Source organism: Gopherus evgoodei, chromosome 6, assembly GCF_007399415.2.
Source record: "Gopherus evgoodei ecotype Sinaloan lineage chromosome 6, rGopEvg1_v1.p, whole genome shotgun sequence".
Classification (NCBI taxonomy): Eukaryota; Metazoa; Chordata; order Testudines; family Testudinidae; genus Gopherus; species Gopherus evgoodei.
In genome coordinates this window covers 48,282,321-48,302,555 of record NC_044327.1, presented here as the reverse complement: position 1 = coordinate 48,302,555, position 20,235 = coordinate 48,282,321, and the positions used below count along the sequence as shown (strand labels likewise).

Below are 20,235 nucleotides of genomic sequence, written 5' to 3'. Positions count from 1 at the left end.
TGTGTGCTACGGTGGGGGCTACATGTGTTTGGGGTTACTGTGTGGGCAGGGTTATGTTAGTGGTTTTGAAGAACTGTGGCAGTTGGACCCAGTAATTAACTATCTGGACAGTCTCCCTCATACAACCAATAAAATTGTTCCAAGCTAATTAGGTGTAGATATTAACTCTTGTATGACAATGGCCTAGGACTCTTTGCCTGACTTTGGCTGTACACCACATGGGCGTAATTCGCAAAGTCAAAATGGCTGAAAACTTAAAAACTGGACTGCAAATCATGCTGATGATTCAACCTTGTGATATTCTGAACAAAAAAGAGCTCACAACCATGCTTGAAGCTGTTTCCATCACTTCACATTGATTCTATACAAATCTTATGCTTCAAAGTGACAATCCTGGAATCTTATTATATAAATGAAAAAAATGTGTCTAGGGCAGGGATTCTCAGGGTATCAAGCCTCTGCCATCTCATATATTTTAGTGGTCATTGTGAGGGGCACAATAGGAGAAAGAGAGACTAGTATGCCTGACATTTCAACTTTTAATACAGCTATCATTCCAATAGCTACCTGCTTGGGGGTTACCCTTTAGAAAGAGAGATTCTGTTTGGCAAGTTCACAGGATATAGATATACTGTATCTCCTCATTCCACCTCCCAGTAAGGAGTTAGATTCACAGGATTTAAATAGTTGTTGAAAGAAATTTAAAACCAAAACACAATAGACTGTTACAAAAATAATGTTTGCACAAATGAAAGTTAGAAAATGTTACATTACCTGTTAAGTTCATCCAAACATAGGCGAAGCGTCTCATATGTTGTTAGAGCAACCTCACACTTTCCCTGCTTGATGCGAATCAGTTCATTGTCCTTTCTACTGCCATGTAAAATAGCAACCCTGAAATAGCCCCAAGTGTCCAACTCATCCTTCCAGTTATAAAGCACAGAAAGAGGGGCCACTATTAGGAAAGTCTAAAAACAAACAGCTGTCATTATACTGCTGCAGAACCCATGTCAAAAACATTGTATCAAGAGCTGTCATGCAAAAGTTAAAATAATTAGCATTGTTTCAGTATTTAAAAGTTTGAATTTTATTTAATCATTTTCCATGAATGATATCTATTATTTACTTAAGAGTTATATGAACTGAACAAAGAGAAGAAAAGAATATGGAAAGAAGAAGATTAGAGGACAAACTCATAAAAGTAAAGCAATCTGAGTTTATTTACAGTGTGTTATCATCAGAGGAAACATACAGTAAAATGGTCTCCAGAAGGAGTACTCTTTCAAAGCAATAATGGTAGTTACTCAAGTTATACTGTAAAGCTTTACCAAAAAATCTACTTCATATATACAGTGAAAGTAAAACTGATGAAATGCAAGAAATGTGGAAAAATTATGACTTTAGACTGATAGAGAAAACACAAACCATCACTTTCTATTTCTATAGAATTTGCATCCACGGATCACAAAATGTTTTACAGATGGGAAAACAGGCACAGAGTGATTCAGTAACTTTTTCGATGTTGGGAAGCTAGTTAATGACAGAGCAAAGAATAGAATATAGATTTTTTTGTCTTCCAAAAGACACCTTCAACTGAATTATATAATTAGTCCATTAACTATATTTGCTACAACTAGCCTCAAAAGGCCAATATTGATTCACATTTTGTTTGTTTTATAAAATGTATTTTAGGTATTAGTGATATTAATTCTGGCCAGAAAAATGCAGAACACTAACACTGTTCATGGTAGATACAGTTAGCTGATTTCAACTTTTTTACAACATGTATTTTAGTTCTATGTATATATTCCAATACAGTAGATATTCTCTGGATTCAACTGTGAATTTTTGTTTAATAAAGTATTTCAAATTTACCTTTAAGGCACTCGACTGTTTTGCATTTAGTAAGCGTTTGTATTAGGATGTTTACCCAGCTTTCCTAAAAAGAAACATATGACTGCTAATTGGTATATGCCATTGAAAAGGACACAGGACTGGGAAACAGGAGATTAGGTTCTATTCCTGGCTGTGACACCTTGGAAAGTCACTTAACTTCTGTGCCTCAGTTCTCTCTCATCTGTATAATGGGAACAATACTAAATTAACCACATTTGAGAACTCGTTTAAAATACACAGATAAAAAGCACTATGTAAATATTAAGTATTATTAATAATACCAAAATCTTTTATAATCCTGGTCCCATTACAAATGCTCATTCAAAGGATTGTGGGACCAACTCATGGGCAAGATACTGAAAAGCTTCCATTTAGCACATTACTTTGGGTAAAGGAACTAATCAGAACTTTATGAATAAAAGTATGTATCTCAGAATCCTATTTCAAGCAGCAATACTTACTACTTGTTTATACCACCCAAAAGAGAAATAAGGGTTACTTGCGTATTGTACACCATTGACACTTCTGTCATCATTTTTTCTCTCTCTTTTCAGGGAATTGAACCACAAAGGAAAGTTTCTTGAAATCCACCTTGTCTAAACTACTGCATACAATAGGTTTACAAAACACTGATTTTTAAGCAATATACAAATTCTTTGTGGCAAAAATCAAGTAAGACTCAAAGAGGCAATTTAAAAGTAATTTTACTTAGTTGAACATCTCTTCAGCTATATCATGGACAGGTGTAACTTATAACATTAGTTATGTGTCTTAAAAGTTTTCTTTCTATAGAGATATTTTACTCCCTCAACTCATGAACTGTGAAACTGAAAATATTATCCAAATTCTACTCATTACGTTGGTTCCATACACATTGATACAAATAAAATATCAAAAGACACCTGCTACAGAATAATATATAAATTATCATTATAAGAGCCATTAGTTTAAAACAGTAGCAAACTTGCTGGTGCAGTCTTAAAACATGGGGCCCATTAAATCAACAATATTAAGCTGCAGCTGATTTAGTCCTGAAAGGAAGATAGATCCACAAAACCAACCATTAAAAATATGTAAGTGGTAAGAATTTAAATAAAAGGTTTAAAGGTTTAAGATGGTTCCTGCAACTCAGTCAAATGAAAATCATCTGGGTCTTTCACTGTAGGCATATGAAGGTCTTACATTTAAAATAAGCTATTAGATAGTTTATCTATTTGCTAACATTATAACAGATTATACAGGAAATCATATAACCTCACTTCTAAAATCATCATCTGTCTACCATTCAACATTTTATAGCTTATGGACACTTCACTGATACAATAATGTCATTTTGAGCCACCAAAAGACCTATCAACTTGTAACAGTCATCATAAAGGGAGCCAATAGCTATCCCTACATTTAAGTTGCCTAGCACTTTCTACTATAAAAGATCCTTCCCATCTTTTTTGAGACACACTAAAATCTTCATCGTTTGTAGCAGGATTTTGAAATCCACCAAAGGGAAAGCCCTTAGGCTGGAGAAATATTTTTTCTTTGTCTCATGAAATTACACTCAGGTTCTCCCGATATGAACCATTTTCTTTTTCTTGCTTCCATTGCTTATAGATCTTAATTACATGATCACATGCAGTTTTCCATAGGACTCCTGCCTCATTCAGTGTACAGAAAAGGACACACATGGAAGAGTTAAGGTTCCACTAGCATTTCCTAACTTTCGAGTGCTTGACTTTGCAACTTAAATAATGTTTTTTAACAGTTTCAGTATGCAATATACTATGTATTAAAGCATAATCAAATAACATTTAATACTCCTTTCAAGGACAATGGCTTCACTACCTACTTAGACCATTAGCTTCATCCGGATGAATTTTCCTATTGAATTTTCACATTTTGGTATAGTTAAATAAATGCTAGACCTACATACTGCATTGTCTCTGTATTAAGAAAACCAGGAGGTTGACTTGCATTATCTAAAATCCATGAACATCTCTATTTCCACATGCAAACTATATAACACTCTAAAACCTGGTGTACGCAAACATTTTTCGCATTGCAAGTAAGCTATTAGTAATAAAACAGCATCAGCTTTTATGTTATCAAAAAAAAGTCTATCAATTAAAATCTGTACCTTTTTGGGGATACATGGTGGTTCTTTTTTCACAGTCCTCAATAAAAACTCTGGCATATTGTTTTCAATATCTTCACGTGTTCCCTTTTTGCATAGTACTGCAGCCAGAAATGAAATGACCTAGAGAAAGAATGCAATTTACAGTGACTATGCAGAAAATGCAACAAAATATGAATATGTCCTTCAGACAGCAGACATTCAGGGCACGATCTTGGAAGTGCTAAGCATCCTCAGCTTTTGCAGACTTCATCCTTGAGATATGAGCTCAACTCTCCTACAGGGCTAGAATGTTTGCTAATCCATGAAGAAAAAAACAGAGCCCTGAAAAATACCGATGATGTAGTGCAGGAGGATAGGGAGAAATGATGGAAAGGGCATGCCTAGAAGGGAGAAAATAGGTCCTTGAAGGGAAAACAGAAGCAGCACCGATGTGGTTAGTCCACCTGAAACTTTAGCCCAAATTTCCTCTGGGGAAGGGTTTTAAAGTGATGGTTGCCCAATCCTATTAATATGTATTTCTTATATATTTCACAGATAAGGCCAGAAGAGACCACTATTACTTCTAGTCTGACCTCCTGTATACACAGGCCAAAGGACTTTCCTGAATTAAACTAGAGCATGTCTTTCAGAAAAAATTCAATCTTGATTAAAAAATTGCCAGTGACAAAGAATCCATCACAACTTGATAAATTGTTCCAGTGGTTAATTACTCTCAATGTTAAAAATGTGCACCTTATTTCCAACCTATCTTTATCTAGCTTCAACTTACAGCCACTAGATCTTGTTATGTCTTTCTTTGCTAGATTGAAGAGCCTAATATCAAATGTTTGGGCCCCTTGTACGTACTTATAGACTAAAATCAAGTCACCTCTTAACCTTCTCTTTGTTAAACTGGATAGACTGAAGCAAGGAGCTCAATCACTACAAAAGGCATATTTTCAAATCTTTTAATCTAGCAGTTCTCAATTTTTTCATTTGCAAATTCCCTAAAAATGGAATGGAAGTGTGGACCCCTTTGGAAATCTTAGACATAGTCTGCGGTCCCCCAGGGGGCCATGGACCACAAGTTGAAAAACACTGTTTATGCTAACAACCACCTTTCGCGGACCTCTTAGACATAGACCACTGACCCCCAGAGGGCCACAGACCACAGATTAAGGACCACTTTGAGCCCTCTCCAATTTAGTGACATCATCCTTCTTGAATTTTGATCATCTGAATTGGACATAGTATTCCAGCAGCAGTTGTACTAGCGCCAAATACAACACTAATATAACCTCCCTACTCCTACTTGATATTTCCTTGTTCATGCATCCAAGTATCATATTAGCCCTTTGGGCCAGCATTGCACTGGCAGCTCACATTCAATTGATTATCCAAAATAGACCTAAAGACTTGTTCAGTCACTGCTTCCCAGGATACAGTCCTTGTTCCTCCAATTCTCTGAGGCTAGCACCAGGATTAGCTTTCTCCATTGGATTCAGGGGCAGAACTACAGCAAGGTCACCTTGTTAAGCCCCAATTGCAACGCATTCGCTGCTGACTCCAGCTTATCTGTCAGCTTGGAATGTGGGTGGCGTGGGGTAATATGGGTACATATATACTGCAACATTCTATAGCAGGTTAGAGGCACACAGTCTGAGCTATTTTGGGCTACACTTCAGCTGTCATCCAGAAGAAACAGAAGGCAAAAAGCAAAGCTATTGGCAGACACAATTTGGCCACAACAGTCACATTTTTAAAAATCACCCAGGTACGGTGTCCCAGGAACTGTGCAGCAGCAAGAAGCAGCAGTTCTGCCACTGCAGTGCTCATATTTTAGAAGTTCGGCAGTTCTTCTATCGCTCACAGCAGCAGCCAGCTCCCGTCCCTTTCCTCTGCAGCTGTCTCACAGCTGTTCATAGCAGGACAGAGCTAAAGCTGTCAGCACCACAGAGAAGGAGGTAGCCAACAGGGAATGGTGGAGGGAGAGACAGCAAGGAATGCTGAGCGGCCAGGAAAAAAACCTGCAAAGGATAGAGGTGGGTGGGGCAGAAGAGGGGGAAGCCACCATGTGGGGAAGGAGAGTGGAAAGCTTCCATAGGGGCCAGAGGAGGCAACAAAATTTTAGGCACAATTCTTCATATAAACTGATGGGGCAAGGTGGTTCTGGAAGTTTGTACGCGTATCAGTGAATTTTAATAATAGGTGGCAATAGTGGTGGAAATTTAATTTTTTTTAAAACCCTTTCAAGCAAACTGAAATTCCCCAGAAAATAGTAACAACCTCTAGTGGCTTCCAGACTCTTCATTTATTTAAAGAATTATCCCCATCAAGCTTGCCATAGTTACCAAAATGTGAAAAGGCCTGAAAAAAGCACAATCTGCCAGAGAAATCTGCTGCTCCTTCAACTGAAGCAGGAAGCAAACTGTAGAATAGGCAGCATAAGGAGGGGGAACTGACGGCAAAAACATTTCACTTTTCTCTGAGACACCTCATAACAGATAGATAGGGGAGACAGAACCTCCAGAAACAATATCGTTTGAACTCTGTAAAATAAACATACATAAATTATTTTGTAAATCCATCCTGCTACAACAGACACAGCCATTTCTCAGAATGTTCTCTAATAACTATTTTACAGCACAACTACTTAGGTGGTCACAAGCTTAAGAAAATAATTAGAAAAAAATAAAGATTTCAAATTTTATTCAGTCTTCAGGCCTTTAACTTTGTTTTTAGCCTCTTTTCAAAGTGTGCTGGAAAAGGAATAGAGATTTTGCTACTACTCGCCATTATCCACCAGTACCACCCCGGCTTCCATAAAGTAAAATTATTTCTTCATACCTGGGGATGCCACTAAAGATAAGTTAAAACTAGAGATGTTGATTAATCACAATTAAACCACACGATTAACTAAAAAAAAAAATATTAAATCACTATTAATTGCAGTTTTAATCACATTGCTAAACAATAGAATACCAATTGCAATTTATTAAATATTTTCAATGTTTTTCTACATTTTCAAATATATGGATTTCAATTACAACACAGAATACAAAGTGTACAGTGCTTACATTATTATTTTTGTTTACAAATATTTGCACTGTAAAATGATGAAATAGTATTTTTCAATTCACTTCATACAAGTACTGTAGTACAATCTCTATCGTGAAAGTGCAATTTACAAATGTATATTTTTGTTACATAACTGCACTTAAAAACAAAACAATGTAACTTTAGAGCCTACAAGTCCACTCAGTCCTACTTGTTCAGCCAATCGCTAAGACAAACAAGTTTGTTTACATTTATAGGAGATAATGCTGCAAGCTTCTTATTTACAATGTCACCTGAAAGTGAGAATATGCGTTCACATGGCACTTTTGTAGCCAGCATTGCAAGGTATTTAAGTGCCAGATATGCTAAATATTCATATGCCCCTTCATGCTTCGGCCACCATTCCAGAGGACATGCTTCCATGCTGATGATGTTCGTTAAAAAATAATGTGCTAATTAAATTTGTGACTGAACTCCTTGGGGGAAAACTATGTCTCCTGCTCTGTTTTACCCATATTCTGCGATATATTTCATGTTCTAGCAGTATCGCATGATGACCCAGCACATGTCCGTTTTAAGAACTCTTTCAGTGCAGATATGACAAAACGCAAAGAAGGTACTGATGTGAGATTTCTAAAGATAGCTACACACTCAACCCTACACACTCAACCCAACGTTTAAGAATCTGAAGTGCCTTCCAAAATTTGAGAGGGACAAGGTGTGAAGTATGCTTTCAGAAGTCTTAAAAGAGCAACACACTGATCCAGAAGCTACAGAACCTGAATCAGCAAAAAAAGAAAATTAACATTCTGCTGGCAGCATCTAACTCAGATGATGAAAATGAACGTGCATCAGGCCACACTGGTTTGGATTGTTATCAAGCAGAACCGGTCATCAGCATGGACACATGTCCTCTGGAATGGTGGTTGAAGTATAAAGGGACACATGAATGTTTAGCGCATCTGGCACGTAAATATCTTGCAATGCCAGCTACAACAGTGCCATGTGAACGCCTGTTCTCACTTTCAGATGACACTGTAAACAAGAAGCAGGCAGCATTATCACCTGCAAATGTAAACAAACTTGTTTGTCTGAGCGATTGGTTGAACAAGTAGGAGGACTGAGTAGACTTCTAGGCTCAAGTTTTACATTGTTTTATTTTTAAGTGCAGTTATTTTTGTACATAATTGTACATCTGTAAGCTCAACTTTCATGATAAAGAGATTGCACTACAGTACTTATATGAGGTGAATTGAAAAATACTATTTTTACTTTTTTACAGTGCAAATATTTGTAGTATAAAATAAATATAAAAATGAGCACAGTACACTTGTATTCTGTGTTGTAACTGAAATCAATATATTTGAAAATGTAGAAAACAATCAAAAATATTTAAATAATGGTATTCTATTATTGTTTAACAGCACGATTAATCACGATTGATTTTTTTAATCCCTTGACAGCCCTAGTTAAAACAATCTTATTTTAACATTAAATGGACAAATGTAAGGAAATTTAAAATTAAGCCTGCACTTTGCCCATAACCCACCCCACTGTGACTATGGTGTAACAGAAGGTAATTCTGCATGCCATATGGATTAAGTAAGTGGCTGCCTGAAATATGAATTTCTTTAATTTACATCAGACACACCAGCCTCCATGTAGGATAATATGTTTGGGGAGGGGGAAGGAGGAGCAGTTTAAACAGTAGTTCAGAAATTCAGGACTTCATCAGGTTTAAACATTACACTCCTAAAACCAAATCCTGCAAACTGCTGCACACGGGCAGACCTCTATACCCACAGCGTCCTATTGACTTCAACAGGGGTCTGTCCAGAGCCCCATTGATTTCTGTGAAGATCTACATAAGAGCAGAGATTCACCTATTCAGAATAGTTTGCAGGGCTGGAGCTATAATATACTAATTTAACCTCATACAGTGCCTCCTTCATGTTCTTGTGATATTAGAAACCAAAGTATTTTCCTAGGGTTAATAAAATACTCCATATCCCAACTCTGACTTTGAAAATAAAACTGAGCCTAACTGATTTAAACAAATTTTAGCTGAGAAATGAATTGTCATCTTGAGAATTTGTATGCAACGTTACACTGAAAGTGAGATTTTAGGCTGAATTACACACTTTCTGAAAAGCGAAGTTTAGAAAATGTTAGGAGTTTCTAAGCTATAGCAGCACTGAGGGGGGTTGCTAAAATAAACTGTATTGAACAGAAGTTTAAGAAATCATTTACAGAAACCAAGTTATCCATTACGGAACAAAGTTTAAATTAAGCCTCAAAGAAATCCCAAAAGAACAAAATCTGCAATCTAATCTCTGAATCAATCATAGGATAGAATGGTATTTCATCCCCGAAATGACAGACCAAATTATCATTCTGGGAAAGGCATATTTCCCCATGCTTACAAGAAAACATGTACAGGTTCTTTCCTTACACACTGTCAATTAGCAATATACACTATATACCAGGGTCTGGGAAATGGTGCAGTAACATTTCCCACTGACCAATGTGAAAGGGCAAGGGGAAATCAGACTTGGATATAAAATTTGCACTAGTGTTCTTGAACATTTCCTCATTATAATAAAAAAAAAAAATCTTCAGAAGTGGGGAAAAAAACCTCACTCACTGTGTGCTTTAGTATATCCTAAAGGCATCCCAGCCATCTTCCAGAATCACATTGTAATTTGAGCCAAGGATGGGAAGTTCAGCATGTAAACAAGCAGGAGGAGGAGGAGGAGATTTTTACAGCACTGTAAATTAGGTTTTCTGATATGTGCTAAGTGGTTAATTAAAGTGACTGAATATATACAATACTTGTTTCAACACAGTAATAATGTTTTCTACACAAATAAGTGAGACTCCTGCCCCTTTTGTATTTTCATATGCACCTCACTGCCCCTCTTGCAACTCAAAGTGCAGAGTATAAAGACTGACTTTTTTGGAGGGGGTGGAGGGGAGGGGAAAATATATAAGGTACTCTTTTAATGATGCATTCTTCTTCAAAGTTCGTGTAGCAATTAGAAGGTTTATCACATTGCAATTCCAAACAACTACATAAAATCAGTGTTGCAACAAGCTGAACTTGCTTATCTCCCATCTATCCCTTCATAATAATTAATAATTCCATACAGTTATATGGCACAGCAAGCACGCCATTCACTATCACCCAGCATCATCTATGTGCGGCATCCTTGCGGGCAAACTGCTTGATATTCAAACTTCTAAGAATCCTGCTCTCTAAAATAGTCTGTGCCTTGTATATCTGAAGGGACAGTCTCGCAATTTACATGTGGAGGTAAAATTTTAAATTCGGCTTGATGAAAGTACTTTTCATTATAATTATCAATGACATTGCACTTTTAGAATTAGATTTTCATAGTTTAGATGGCATTATAGAGCATTAGCTAAACAGGTTGATCAAGATTAAGAAAAAAGTTTAAGAACTTTTTAATTTATATTTTAAAAGTAAACACAAATATAGTGAACATGTGTTATTACTTGTATTCCTTCTCCTCTGAGAGGGATTTTTAGAGTGAGCAGAATGTCAAAGAATGTTACCAACATTGACACAAGTCTACTGAAATATGATACATTGCAGAAACTCAAAATGGTTATTTAAATATTAGTGGTATTGAAATTGACTGCCAAATATCTTTGGATACATGTTTTTTATTAGATTGCATGAGATACTTGCAGTTTAGAATACAAAAATACTTCTACATCTACTGTATTTGAGTGCATCTGATTAGTGTCCTTTGCTCTCAACCGCACGCTAACAAGAAACCTAAGCATGATCAGGTGCAGCATTATGCAAACAGAAGCAGTTCAGTTTTATTCAAACTGAGAATGTTACAGCACCACGAGGAAGACACACATTGTGTGGTACACCTATAAATACTCCCCCAAGAGACACACTTTGCCAAATGTACGCTTAGTTTATTCTCTCTTTTTAAAGAGAAAAGGTTCATTATGTTACTCACTTCAGCATTGTCTCACACTGTAAGGAAAATTCTCAGTTAATATTTCCAGAAGTTGGGGTGGGGAGAATTTTACACAGGAGTAGATGGATCAGTGGGGCTCCAGCAGGAATTAGACAAGGGGGGAAGTCAGAGGGGGGTGGGTGGAGAGAAGAGGGCATCATATATTAGATACTTTAGGATTCAACCCACTAACTAAATAAAAGAAGAAGTGGAGGGGTAAGAACCTTCTTCCAGATTAAAAATGTCTTGATTTTGACTGAATCATTCAACCCTGACAATTCAAAACAGATCAGAAAAAATGCTACTATACTGTGTATCTTTTGCATTAACATTAGCTGTCATCTTTACTTATAAGAATAGTAGCCTAAATCACTTACATTTCTGACTGGGAGACAACAATGGAATGCAACATTTTGGATCTTACAAAATTAATCTGGCTAGGGTCTCCAAAGTTTGGAGTATACTTGAAGTACTTTTCAAGAGCAGCACAAAACTGTTACTGTCTAGACAATGAATGAAAAACAACTTTAGTGACTCTGTGCCTGTTAAAAGCATAAAGCCCCATTTATAACCATTCTTATGATGCACAGAGAGTAACTCTCAAGATTCCTAAAATATAAAGACAAACATTGGGACTCTAGCTAGATATACAATTATAACTTCTTAAATAGGTGTCTTTTAAAAATCATTAACCCTTATATGTAATCTATTTCATAAAGCATAGTCATAGCTGAACCAATAGTTTAAGATGACAAAATACCTGTATTGTTTTTCCAAGTCCCATGTCATCTCCAAGAATACATCCTCTTTTACGAGCATAGTGTCCATAGAGAAACTGAACCCCATCCCTTTGATAATCACGCAAATACCTATTAATTGTATAAGGGATACAATCCCCATTTACAGATAACTCAAAAGCAACTGCAGGAGACGGAAGCCTTCGGTCAGGGAAATAAGGCTTTTCCAAATCTTCATCATCAAATATTAAGCTATTCCGGGGATCTTTACCAGCTCTGGCTTTACAGAGTTTTGTTATTAATATGTTCTTTTCTTCAGATCCCCAAAATGATACAATTGCAAATGATTTCCCATTCTTGTCTGTTTCAACTGACTTTATTGTGGCTTCACAAAGTTTCCCATTTTCAGGAGATGGGGCAAAACACTTCTCTCCAGCATGCCACCTGTCTAAAAACAAAAACACACACAAAAAGATGATGTTGCAAACTATGTGAAAAAAGTGCTACACTTGTTATGCTTTGTTAATATTGTTCAAAGTATTGTATTAACACTGTTCTGAGAAAAATATAAATAAGGCCCTTCATTTTTGGTTTTTATTTATATAAGTTTCCTGGGAATTTATCTGATTTTCTCTTAACATTTTACAAATGGGAGAAAATCTGGAAAAACCAAAAACAAAGGGCAGCAAGTGCTGGGGAGGGCTGGCCAGTACTCATAGGGATGGAACTCACCATGTAGCACTTGAAGAAACTTTCCATCCCTACAGTGGTCAGGAGGTCTTGGCTGCCAGGACCTTGCTCTCTACCCTCTCTTTCTGTGCCCCTGACACAGAGGCAGCCAACAGGGGTGCTGAAGATGTGATCAGCAGAGGAGCAAAAGGCTGCCATCCGTGAATACTGGCCTCCCTGCCAAACAGAGTGTCCTCCTGATCCCACCAGCCCTTCAGCACAGCCCCCTCTGCTTCCCCTGCACAGACTCTGTTTGGCAGAGGAAGTGGATGGGGCTCTGTGCCCTGGGGCAAGCTGCTACAGCTGCATGGTGGGGGAGCAAGAAGGGAAGGAAGCCTGGCCCGAACAGCCAAGACTTCCAGCACAGAATCTCCCCTGCTTCTGATAGTGGACACTGTCCCCTCCTGATCCGAGCCCATCAACGTGGCCCCATCCACTCTCACACTGAAGGAGAGGGCTCTGTCTGGCAGGGGCCACTACTCACAGGGTGCAGCGTCACTCCCTGCGGGCCTGTCACTGCAGTGGTCGGGTAGTCTCAGTTGCTTGGAGCCAGCTCCCTGCCCATTTCACTCCCCCACAGCACAGAGGAAGCAGAATGGTGCTATGCTGGAGAACCAGATCAGTCGAACAGAAAGCCGCACCACATGAGTACTGACACCCTTGCCAAAGAAAGCACCCTCCTGCCCCCGCCAGCTGTTCGGAGCAGCCCCAGCCATGTGCTCTGTGAAAAATTCCCAAGTCTCAAAAAAGCCAAAATTCAGGTGAGTCCCCCCCACACCCCTGTAAAATCCTGTATACTGGCTTTATTTAAAAACCTGGGAATTTTTCAGGGAAAAAAAAAATCGGTAAATACCAATAATGAAGGGCCTTACACATAACATGAGGTAGGTGGTTAGGATGAAAGTCACACTAGAATTACCGTATATACTTGTTCATTAGCCCGTTCGTTTATAAGACAACCTCCCCTCCCCACAACCTCCCCACCCCAAAGATGGATAAGTAAAAATAGCAAAAACTGTATGACCCTTTCATAAACTGACCCTATATTTCAGAGGCTGGAAAACTTTGGCTCCCAGCCCATCAGAGTAAGCGCTAGCGGGTTGAGATGTTTTGTTTACCTGGAGCATTCACAGGGACGAAGTCTGTCAGCTCTCGTTGGCTGGGAACGGCGAACCGTGGCCACAGGGAGCTGAGGGGCTCCGTGCCTGCAGATGCACCAGGCAAACAAAATGACAATGCATTAGATATTCAATTCAGTGATTCCACAGAGTTTAAAATCATCAAATTTTGGTGCACACCCATTTATACATCGATCTCCACTCTTTGATACGTCACTTTTTTACCAAAAATATTCAGCTTATGAACACGCATAAACAGTATGTTTTTACTGGCTATTTAGCACTGAACAATGAAACATATATGAAAAAATATAAAGACTAAAGCCTTAATCCTACAACTTGTTCCATTACGACTTCAGTGGAACTCCATGCAGGTACAGGGGACCACTGATATGTAACAACCAACAGGTCTAGGATCAAACAGGATGGCATGGTTAGAAAGACATTCTGCTAAATATAATTTAGTCTGATCTACTGATAACATGAATCTATCTACTCTTTACATTTACCACTGTAGATATAATTAATGATTTATTTCATAAATGAAAGTGCATAAATCATCTTACCTCTCAACATGAACTGTAACTGTAACCATGTTAGTCCCAGGATTTGAGACACAAGGTGGGTGAGAGACTATCTTTTACTGGACCAACTTCTGTTGGCGAGAGAGAAATCTCATCTCTCTCGCCAACAGAAGTTGGTCCAATTAGTGGTATTACCTTACCCATCTTGTATCTCAACATGAAGTCAAAAGGAAAAGAAGCTCTTGTTTAGGACCAACACAAATAAATTCAGTGCATGAATTTAAAAATGTACAGCAGTGTGGTGTTGCCAACACCTTTCTTTTCTTAAAGAAGTTCTCAATGAATTTACACAAGGCCCATTTACACAACTGCATGTGTCCCACTTTCTATATTCAACATACAACCTCAATGTCAACAGAGCTGTTCAATTTAACTAATTTTCAGCTATCAGCCCCGCACTAGTGCAGCAGGGTTAATCCTTCTCTCTGGGCTGAGGAGGTCACGCTCCCTTGGCTCTGCTGGGCATGCTCTAGCTGGAGACATGATATAAAAGGCAGCAGAGCAGCTCAGTCTGGGCTGACTGCCAGCGAGGAAGGAGGTGTGCTGCTGATTTCTGGGGGAGAACTGCCTGCACTTCAGGATGTGGAGGCCAGCCAGACGGAGATGGACCCCAAAACACAGGCAGAAACCCGGAGAAATCAAACTGCAGAGAATTGCGTAGGAAGAAACCCAGGAAAACTTTGCGGGAAAGAGGTTGTAGAACTGTAGACAGGCTCGGCATATTTCAGTAGGATCTCTGCCAAGATCTCTTTCTTGAGTGGTAACAGCTAATTTAGACCCCATCATTCTGTATGTACAGTTGGGATTATTTTTTCCAATGTGCATAACTTTGCACTTATCAACACTGAATTTCTTGGTTCAAAGCAAAAACATGTTTTGTTGTAAAAATAATTTTCCCTAAATGGCTGTGATGCCAAAGAAAATCCATTATGTACAAGATGTGTTGAAACGTGGTACAAATTTTGATCATCATCCAAACAAAAAGGCTCTTCTCCCATCTCCAACTCCTTGCTGCTGCTCTGAATCCAAAATGCATGTAAGCTTATATGTGCCTAACGTGATGGGTTTCCACATGTCACAAGTCCCTACACATAATAGTGCCCAGCAGCCATACATGACTTTTTTTAAAGCACGAATCTGCACAGTATTACGAAACTGCAGCAGAAGCCATGGGTAACACTATCATGCTCAAGAGCATAAGCAAATTACTGAGTCCTGCACAACATTGTGCCTCTGGTGCTCACCGTTCTCCAAAACAGTAGCAGTGAAATTAAGACTGATTAGTTTCATTGGTACTATGCAGATGTAGACGACAACGTTAAATGTCACTCTACTACTTCTATGAGCAGCAACAGAGACAGGCACCTGAACTATTTATGGGGAAGGAGCACCCAAAAAGTAGAGAGACTAGCAGTGAGATACAGCAATGAGGAGTAGGAAGGCATCTTCCTGGGCACCTGTCCTCATCCTGATTCCAATGCAAAGGTTCCAGAGAAATGAAAACACCCATCCATTTGCTTCTGCGCTCTCTTAAATGGCTTCATGAAGGGGTCCTGAGGGAGGGGAGAAACTTGTCCACTGGTCCCCTCTTAGGGCTCAACGCAAGAATCCATGGGAGAGGTAATACTCTCCTACTCACACTCCCTTGCTCTCTTCCCTGGCTCCTATGTGATCTATATAGTTTCAGGACAATTCTTTTAAACGTATTAATTAGAAATAGATGACAAGTTTATTTAATTAAATGAAAAATATTAACATAGAAGAATACATTTAATCTCTGAAAGATTAGAATCTTTGTCTCATCACTACTGTTGCATACATGTGCTTGGAATATCTAAGGAAGAGCACGCAGGTAAATTCCCCTACAAAAAATATATCAATCTTCATGCTAGTGTGCAAAATTAGAAGCGAATCTAACCAATAAAGAAGTGAAACTCACTATATACAACATGCTGTTAAAAAGCCACAAAAACTAAAGAAAGGAGGGTGTGAAATCCTGTAATCTTTCAGTTACAGTAATCTTAGTTGTACCATGTAACAAAAATAAATCTAAAAATTTGCAGTTAATGTGATTTGCTTTTAAGCCAGCAAATCAACTTTTTCCAATTACAGGAAAAGAATGGAAAGCCAGAAGATTGTCAGTAGTCAAGAGTGAATGAAGAAATTCTGCCTACAGAATAGAATTACTTTTTATTAATAGTAATATTAATTATATATACTGTGGTAGCACTCCAATTTCTAGTCCGGATCAACACTCTACTGTGAAAAGCCATGTTCTGGAAGATATAGTCCTTCCCACAACGAACTTCAAATCTAACATGAAACAAGTGAACATAATCATTATGAAGAAAGGAGATAGGAAACCAAGAGTAACAGCAATGAGACTATCATCCTCACAAAATCCAAGGTGGCAGTGTTGTAAAAAATGCAATAATCATTGCAGATTCACTCAAATCTGGTCCGCACACAGTTTATGTACCAGTATAACTATTTCTATCAGGAGGAGTGTGATTTTTTTTTTTTAAAGCCACAAAAAAAAGTTATACTGGTACTTTCCCCAGTGGGCACAGTTATATCAATATCAAAGTACTTATATCCCTTTCCCGTATGAGAATAAGCTATGCCATTATAAGCACTTATACCTATTTAACAGCATCCATACTTGGGGAGTTGTACTACTTTACTATATGAGTAGAGCATTTATGCAACCCCTTACAGTACCTGTCACTTAACACAGTATTACATTTTACATCTTCAAAGCATTGTACAGATATTTATTAATCCAAACTACCCTTGAAAGGTAAATAAATAATAACTTACCTCTGATATCGTCGCACATTTCAATTTATAACCACATATGCACTTGCAACATCCATGAATTAATACATCCAGATAACCACGACAACAAGAGAAGTCAGTGAGCCCATTCCTTATGCTAACAGAGATGGAAGGAAAAGGAGCCAATCACTCAACTTTGAAGGTTAACAGCATTCAAGATGGGACTCAGAGAGCCTGTTGTGATGTTCTTACTCCCTACACATTCAATGGCCTATGCTTTGGATCCTAATAAGCTGCCGCTGGTGAGCAAAATGGATGGGCTGAAATGGATTTATGACATCCACTGACCAGGCAAGCATTTTTACCCTGCTAGAACATACTGAGTAACTGGCTAGATTTTTAGAGAGCTTAACATTGGTAAGAAGATTTAACTTATTAATGATCAACAATGTTCATGCCAATCATCTCTTATCACCTTTTCCTATATGATACCAAATACCAGGGCACATAATTTACCAAAAAACCTCTACTCTTGTACTTCACAGATTTTTTTCTTACACAATATAACGTTTCAATCATCTTTTAATATATACTTAAGCGCCAACTTTTTAATAAATACCAGAGGAAATAAACTCATGTTATCCAGATTACACACACCTCTTCTGGATAGACTATCAGACAAATAGGCGACTCAAACTATGAATTAAACATATACAAACTTTCCAATTCACCTCTAATTGTTCTTACAAACCATATACCAGGTTTTAACTAGACTAGAGAGAACAAACAGGGCAAATAGAGACATTGAAGAAAACCATATAAATAAAAAGCTGGACAAGGAATCTCTTCATATTAACCAATACTCACCTTGTCTTTGCCTTCCATTAAAATTTAACTGAGGTAGCATGATCAGTTTCAAAATAAAAAACCGTTGATAGTATTAAAATCTGGTGAAAATAAAACAACTTGTGTCACAATTGTATTTAAAATTTGAAGGGAAATCAATATAATAGACCTGGGAATATCTCCCTTAACCTATACACACATTGGGGGGTCAAGTCTTGCACTCCTTGTGCACACACAACTCCAGTTACACAAATAATGCAGGACTGGGATCTTTCATTACATTATATAGATAAATCTATTCTATTAAATTATTTCAGTATTTCCCCTAGTTAAGAACCCTAGTTAAGATCCCATGCTTCTTCCCACTCCTCCCCATGACCCTTTATCACGAAATCAGACGTGTTTAGGAAGTAACAAAATGTTCATTGACAGCATAACACCTCCTCAGTCCTCACCCCAATCCTCTAAAATACATCGGGATTTCATTTACAGCTAAGTAGAGACGTTCTGCTTAAGCCCCAAAGCTCTCTAAGGGTATGTCTACATCTACAATTTTGCAGCGCTGGTTGTTACAGCTATATTAGTACAGCTGTATAAGGCCAGCGCTGCAGAGTGGCCACACTTACAGCAACCAGCGCTGCAAGTGGTGTTAGATGTGGCCACGCTGCAGCGCTGTTGCACACCGCGGGGAAGGAGACCTGCTTGGAGGGGGAGTCGGGGAACGCCAGAGCACACCGCGGGGCTGGATACCTGCTTGGAGGGGGGGTCGGGGAACGCCAGAGCACACCGCGGGGAAGGAGACCTGCTTGGAGGGGGGGTCGGGGAACGCCAGAGCACACCACGGGGCTGGATACCTGCTTGGAGGGGGGATCGGGAAACACCAGAGCACACCGCGGGGAAGGAGACCTGCTTGGAGGGGGGGTCGGGGAATGCCAGAGCACACCGCGGGGAAGGAGACCTGCTTGGAGGGGGGGTCGGGGAACGCCAGAGCACACCGCGGGGCTGGATACCTGCTTGGAGGGGGGGTCGCGGAACGCCAGAGCACACCGCGGCGAAGGAGACCTGCTTGGAGGGGGGGTCGGGGAACGCCAGAGCACACCGCGGGGCTGGGTACCTGCTTGGAGGGGGGGTCGGGGAACGCCAGAGCACACCGCGGGGAAGGAGACCTGCTTGGAGGGGGGGTCGGGGAACGCCAGAGCACACCGCGGGGAAGGAGACCTGCTTGGAGGGGGGGTCGGGGAACGCCAGAGCACACCACGGGGCTGGATACCTGCTTGGAGGGGGGGTCGGGGAACGCCAGAGCACACCGCGGCGAAGGAGACCTGCTTGGAGGGCAGTGGAGTTTGCTTAATTACCAGAGAGGCTTCCTCAGGTATGCTAGGATACCTGCTTATTCCACGGAGGTCAACAAAAACACTGGTGAGTGTCTACACCTGATGCAGCGCTGGATCCTCTACACCCCAGGCACAACCGGGTGTACGGCCAGCGCTGCAAACAGGGAGTTGCAGCGCTGGTAATGCCCTGCAGGTGTGTACACATCCTAAGTTGCAGCGCTGTAACCCCCTCACCAGCGCTGCAACTTTGTAGTGTAGACAAGGCCTAACTTTCTTGGAAAAGAGCGTGCGGAAAAGATCACATATTCGCTGCCATGAATGTGTTTCAGAGACTATTAAAACCCCCCTGGCACTGGAGATTGGTTGGAATATGTTGATAAGGAGGGAATAGTTCAAGGGGCAGCGTTTGCAAACCCCCCGGTGCGGGGTGTGGCTGGCGCTGGTCAGTTGCAATCCCCCCATTCCCTTATCCCCGCAGCGGGACTCCCGGGGGCGGCGGACGGGCGGGGGCTGCACGAGAACAGGCCGGGGAGGGAGACTACTCTGGGGGGAGCTGGACTCCAGGCAGCTCCCCTCTCCCAGCTCGGGGGGACAGACACACGCCTCGCGCCTCCCTGCTCCTTGCCTGGGCTGCACCCGCCTCGCACCGACCCCAACTGCGCAGCCTCCCCCGGGTGCTGCGGCTGCTCCACTCCAGCCTGTGCCTCCGCGAGACAGGCACTACAGCCAAATATCGCGAGATGTGGAAGAGGCGCTACGGGATTTTCTCTTAAAGGCGCCGCAACGCCGGTAGAAGAGCTGTTGGGGTCAGGAGCAAATAACGTGATGTTTTCAACTCTCGCGCAATGCGCCCGGCTCTCTCTGGAAGGGCCGTGGAGCGTTGTTGTGCCGACGCAGGGCTCGGCTCTCTCCAGTCAGTCCCGCTCCCGTTGCAGGGATGCAGCCGGCCCAGTGAAGCCCCTCCATCCTGGGGCTGTTACTTACCTGCAGGGCCTAACTCTAAAGCACGTTGCTCCTGCCCTGAGCAGCCAGGTGGACTGTGTCAGCG

At 40.2% G+C, this 20,235-nt stretch overlaps 1 protein-coding gene across 10 annotated transcripts in view; it reads right to left on the bottom strand.

The window, feature by feature from the left end:
- Positions 1-19,923, bottom strand: part of ERCC6L2 (ERCC excision repair 6 like 2) — a 108,446-nt gene extending 88,523 nt beyond the window's left edge. For 4 of the 10 annotated variants that reach the window (XM_030565676.1, XM_030565675.1, XM_030565679.1 and 1 more), the window contains exons 1-6: positions 17,875-17,958; positions 17,050-17,164; positions 13,646-13,732; positions 11,822-12,246; positions 4,028-4,147; positions 775-968 (exon numbers count right to left, since the gene is read on the bottom strand). In XM_030565676.1, coding sequence (XP_030421536.1) covers positions 775-968; positions 4,028-4,147; positions 11,822-12,246; positions 13,646-13,732; positions 17,050-17,068 — 845 coding nt within the window. In that variant the 5' untranslated portion in view covers positions 17,069-17,164; positions 17,875-17,958. Of the gene's footprint in view, positions 1-774; positions 969-4,027; positions 4,148-6,357; positions 6,521-11,821; positions 12,247-13,645; positions 13,733-17,049; positions 17,165-17,874; positions 17,959-19,812 lie in introns of those variants that run through there. The other 6 variants (XM_030565669.1, XM_030565670.1, XM_030565672.1 and 3 more) reach the window with 6 other exon arrangements.
- Positions 19,924-20,235: the final 312 nt, after the last annotated feature.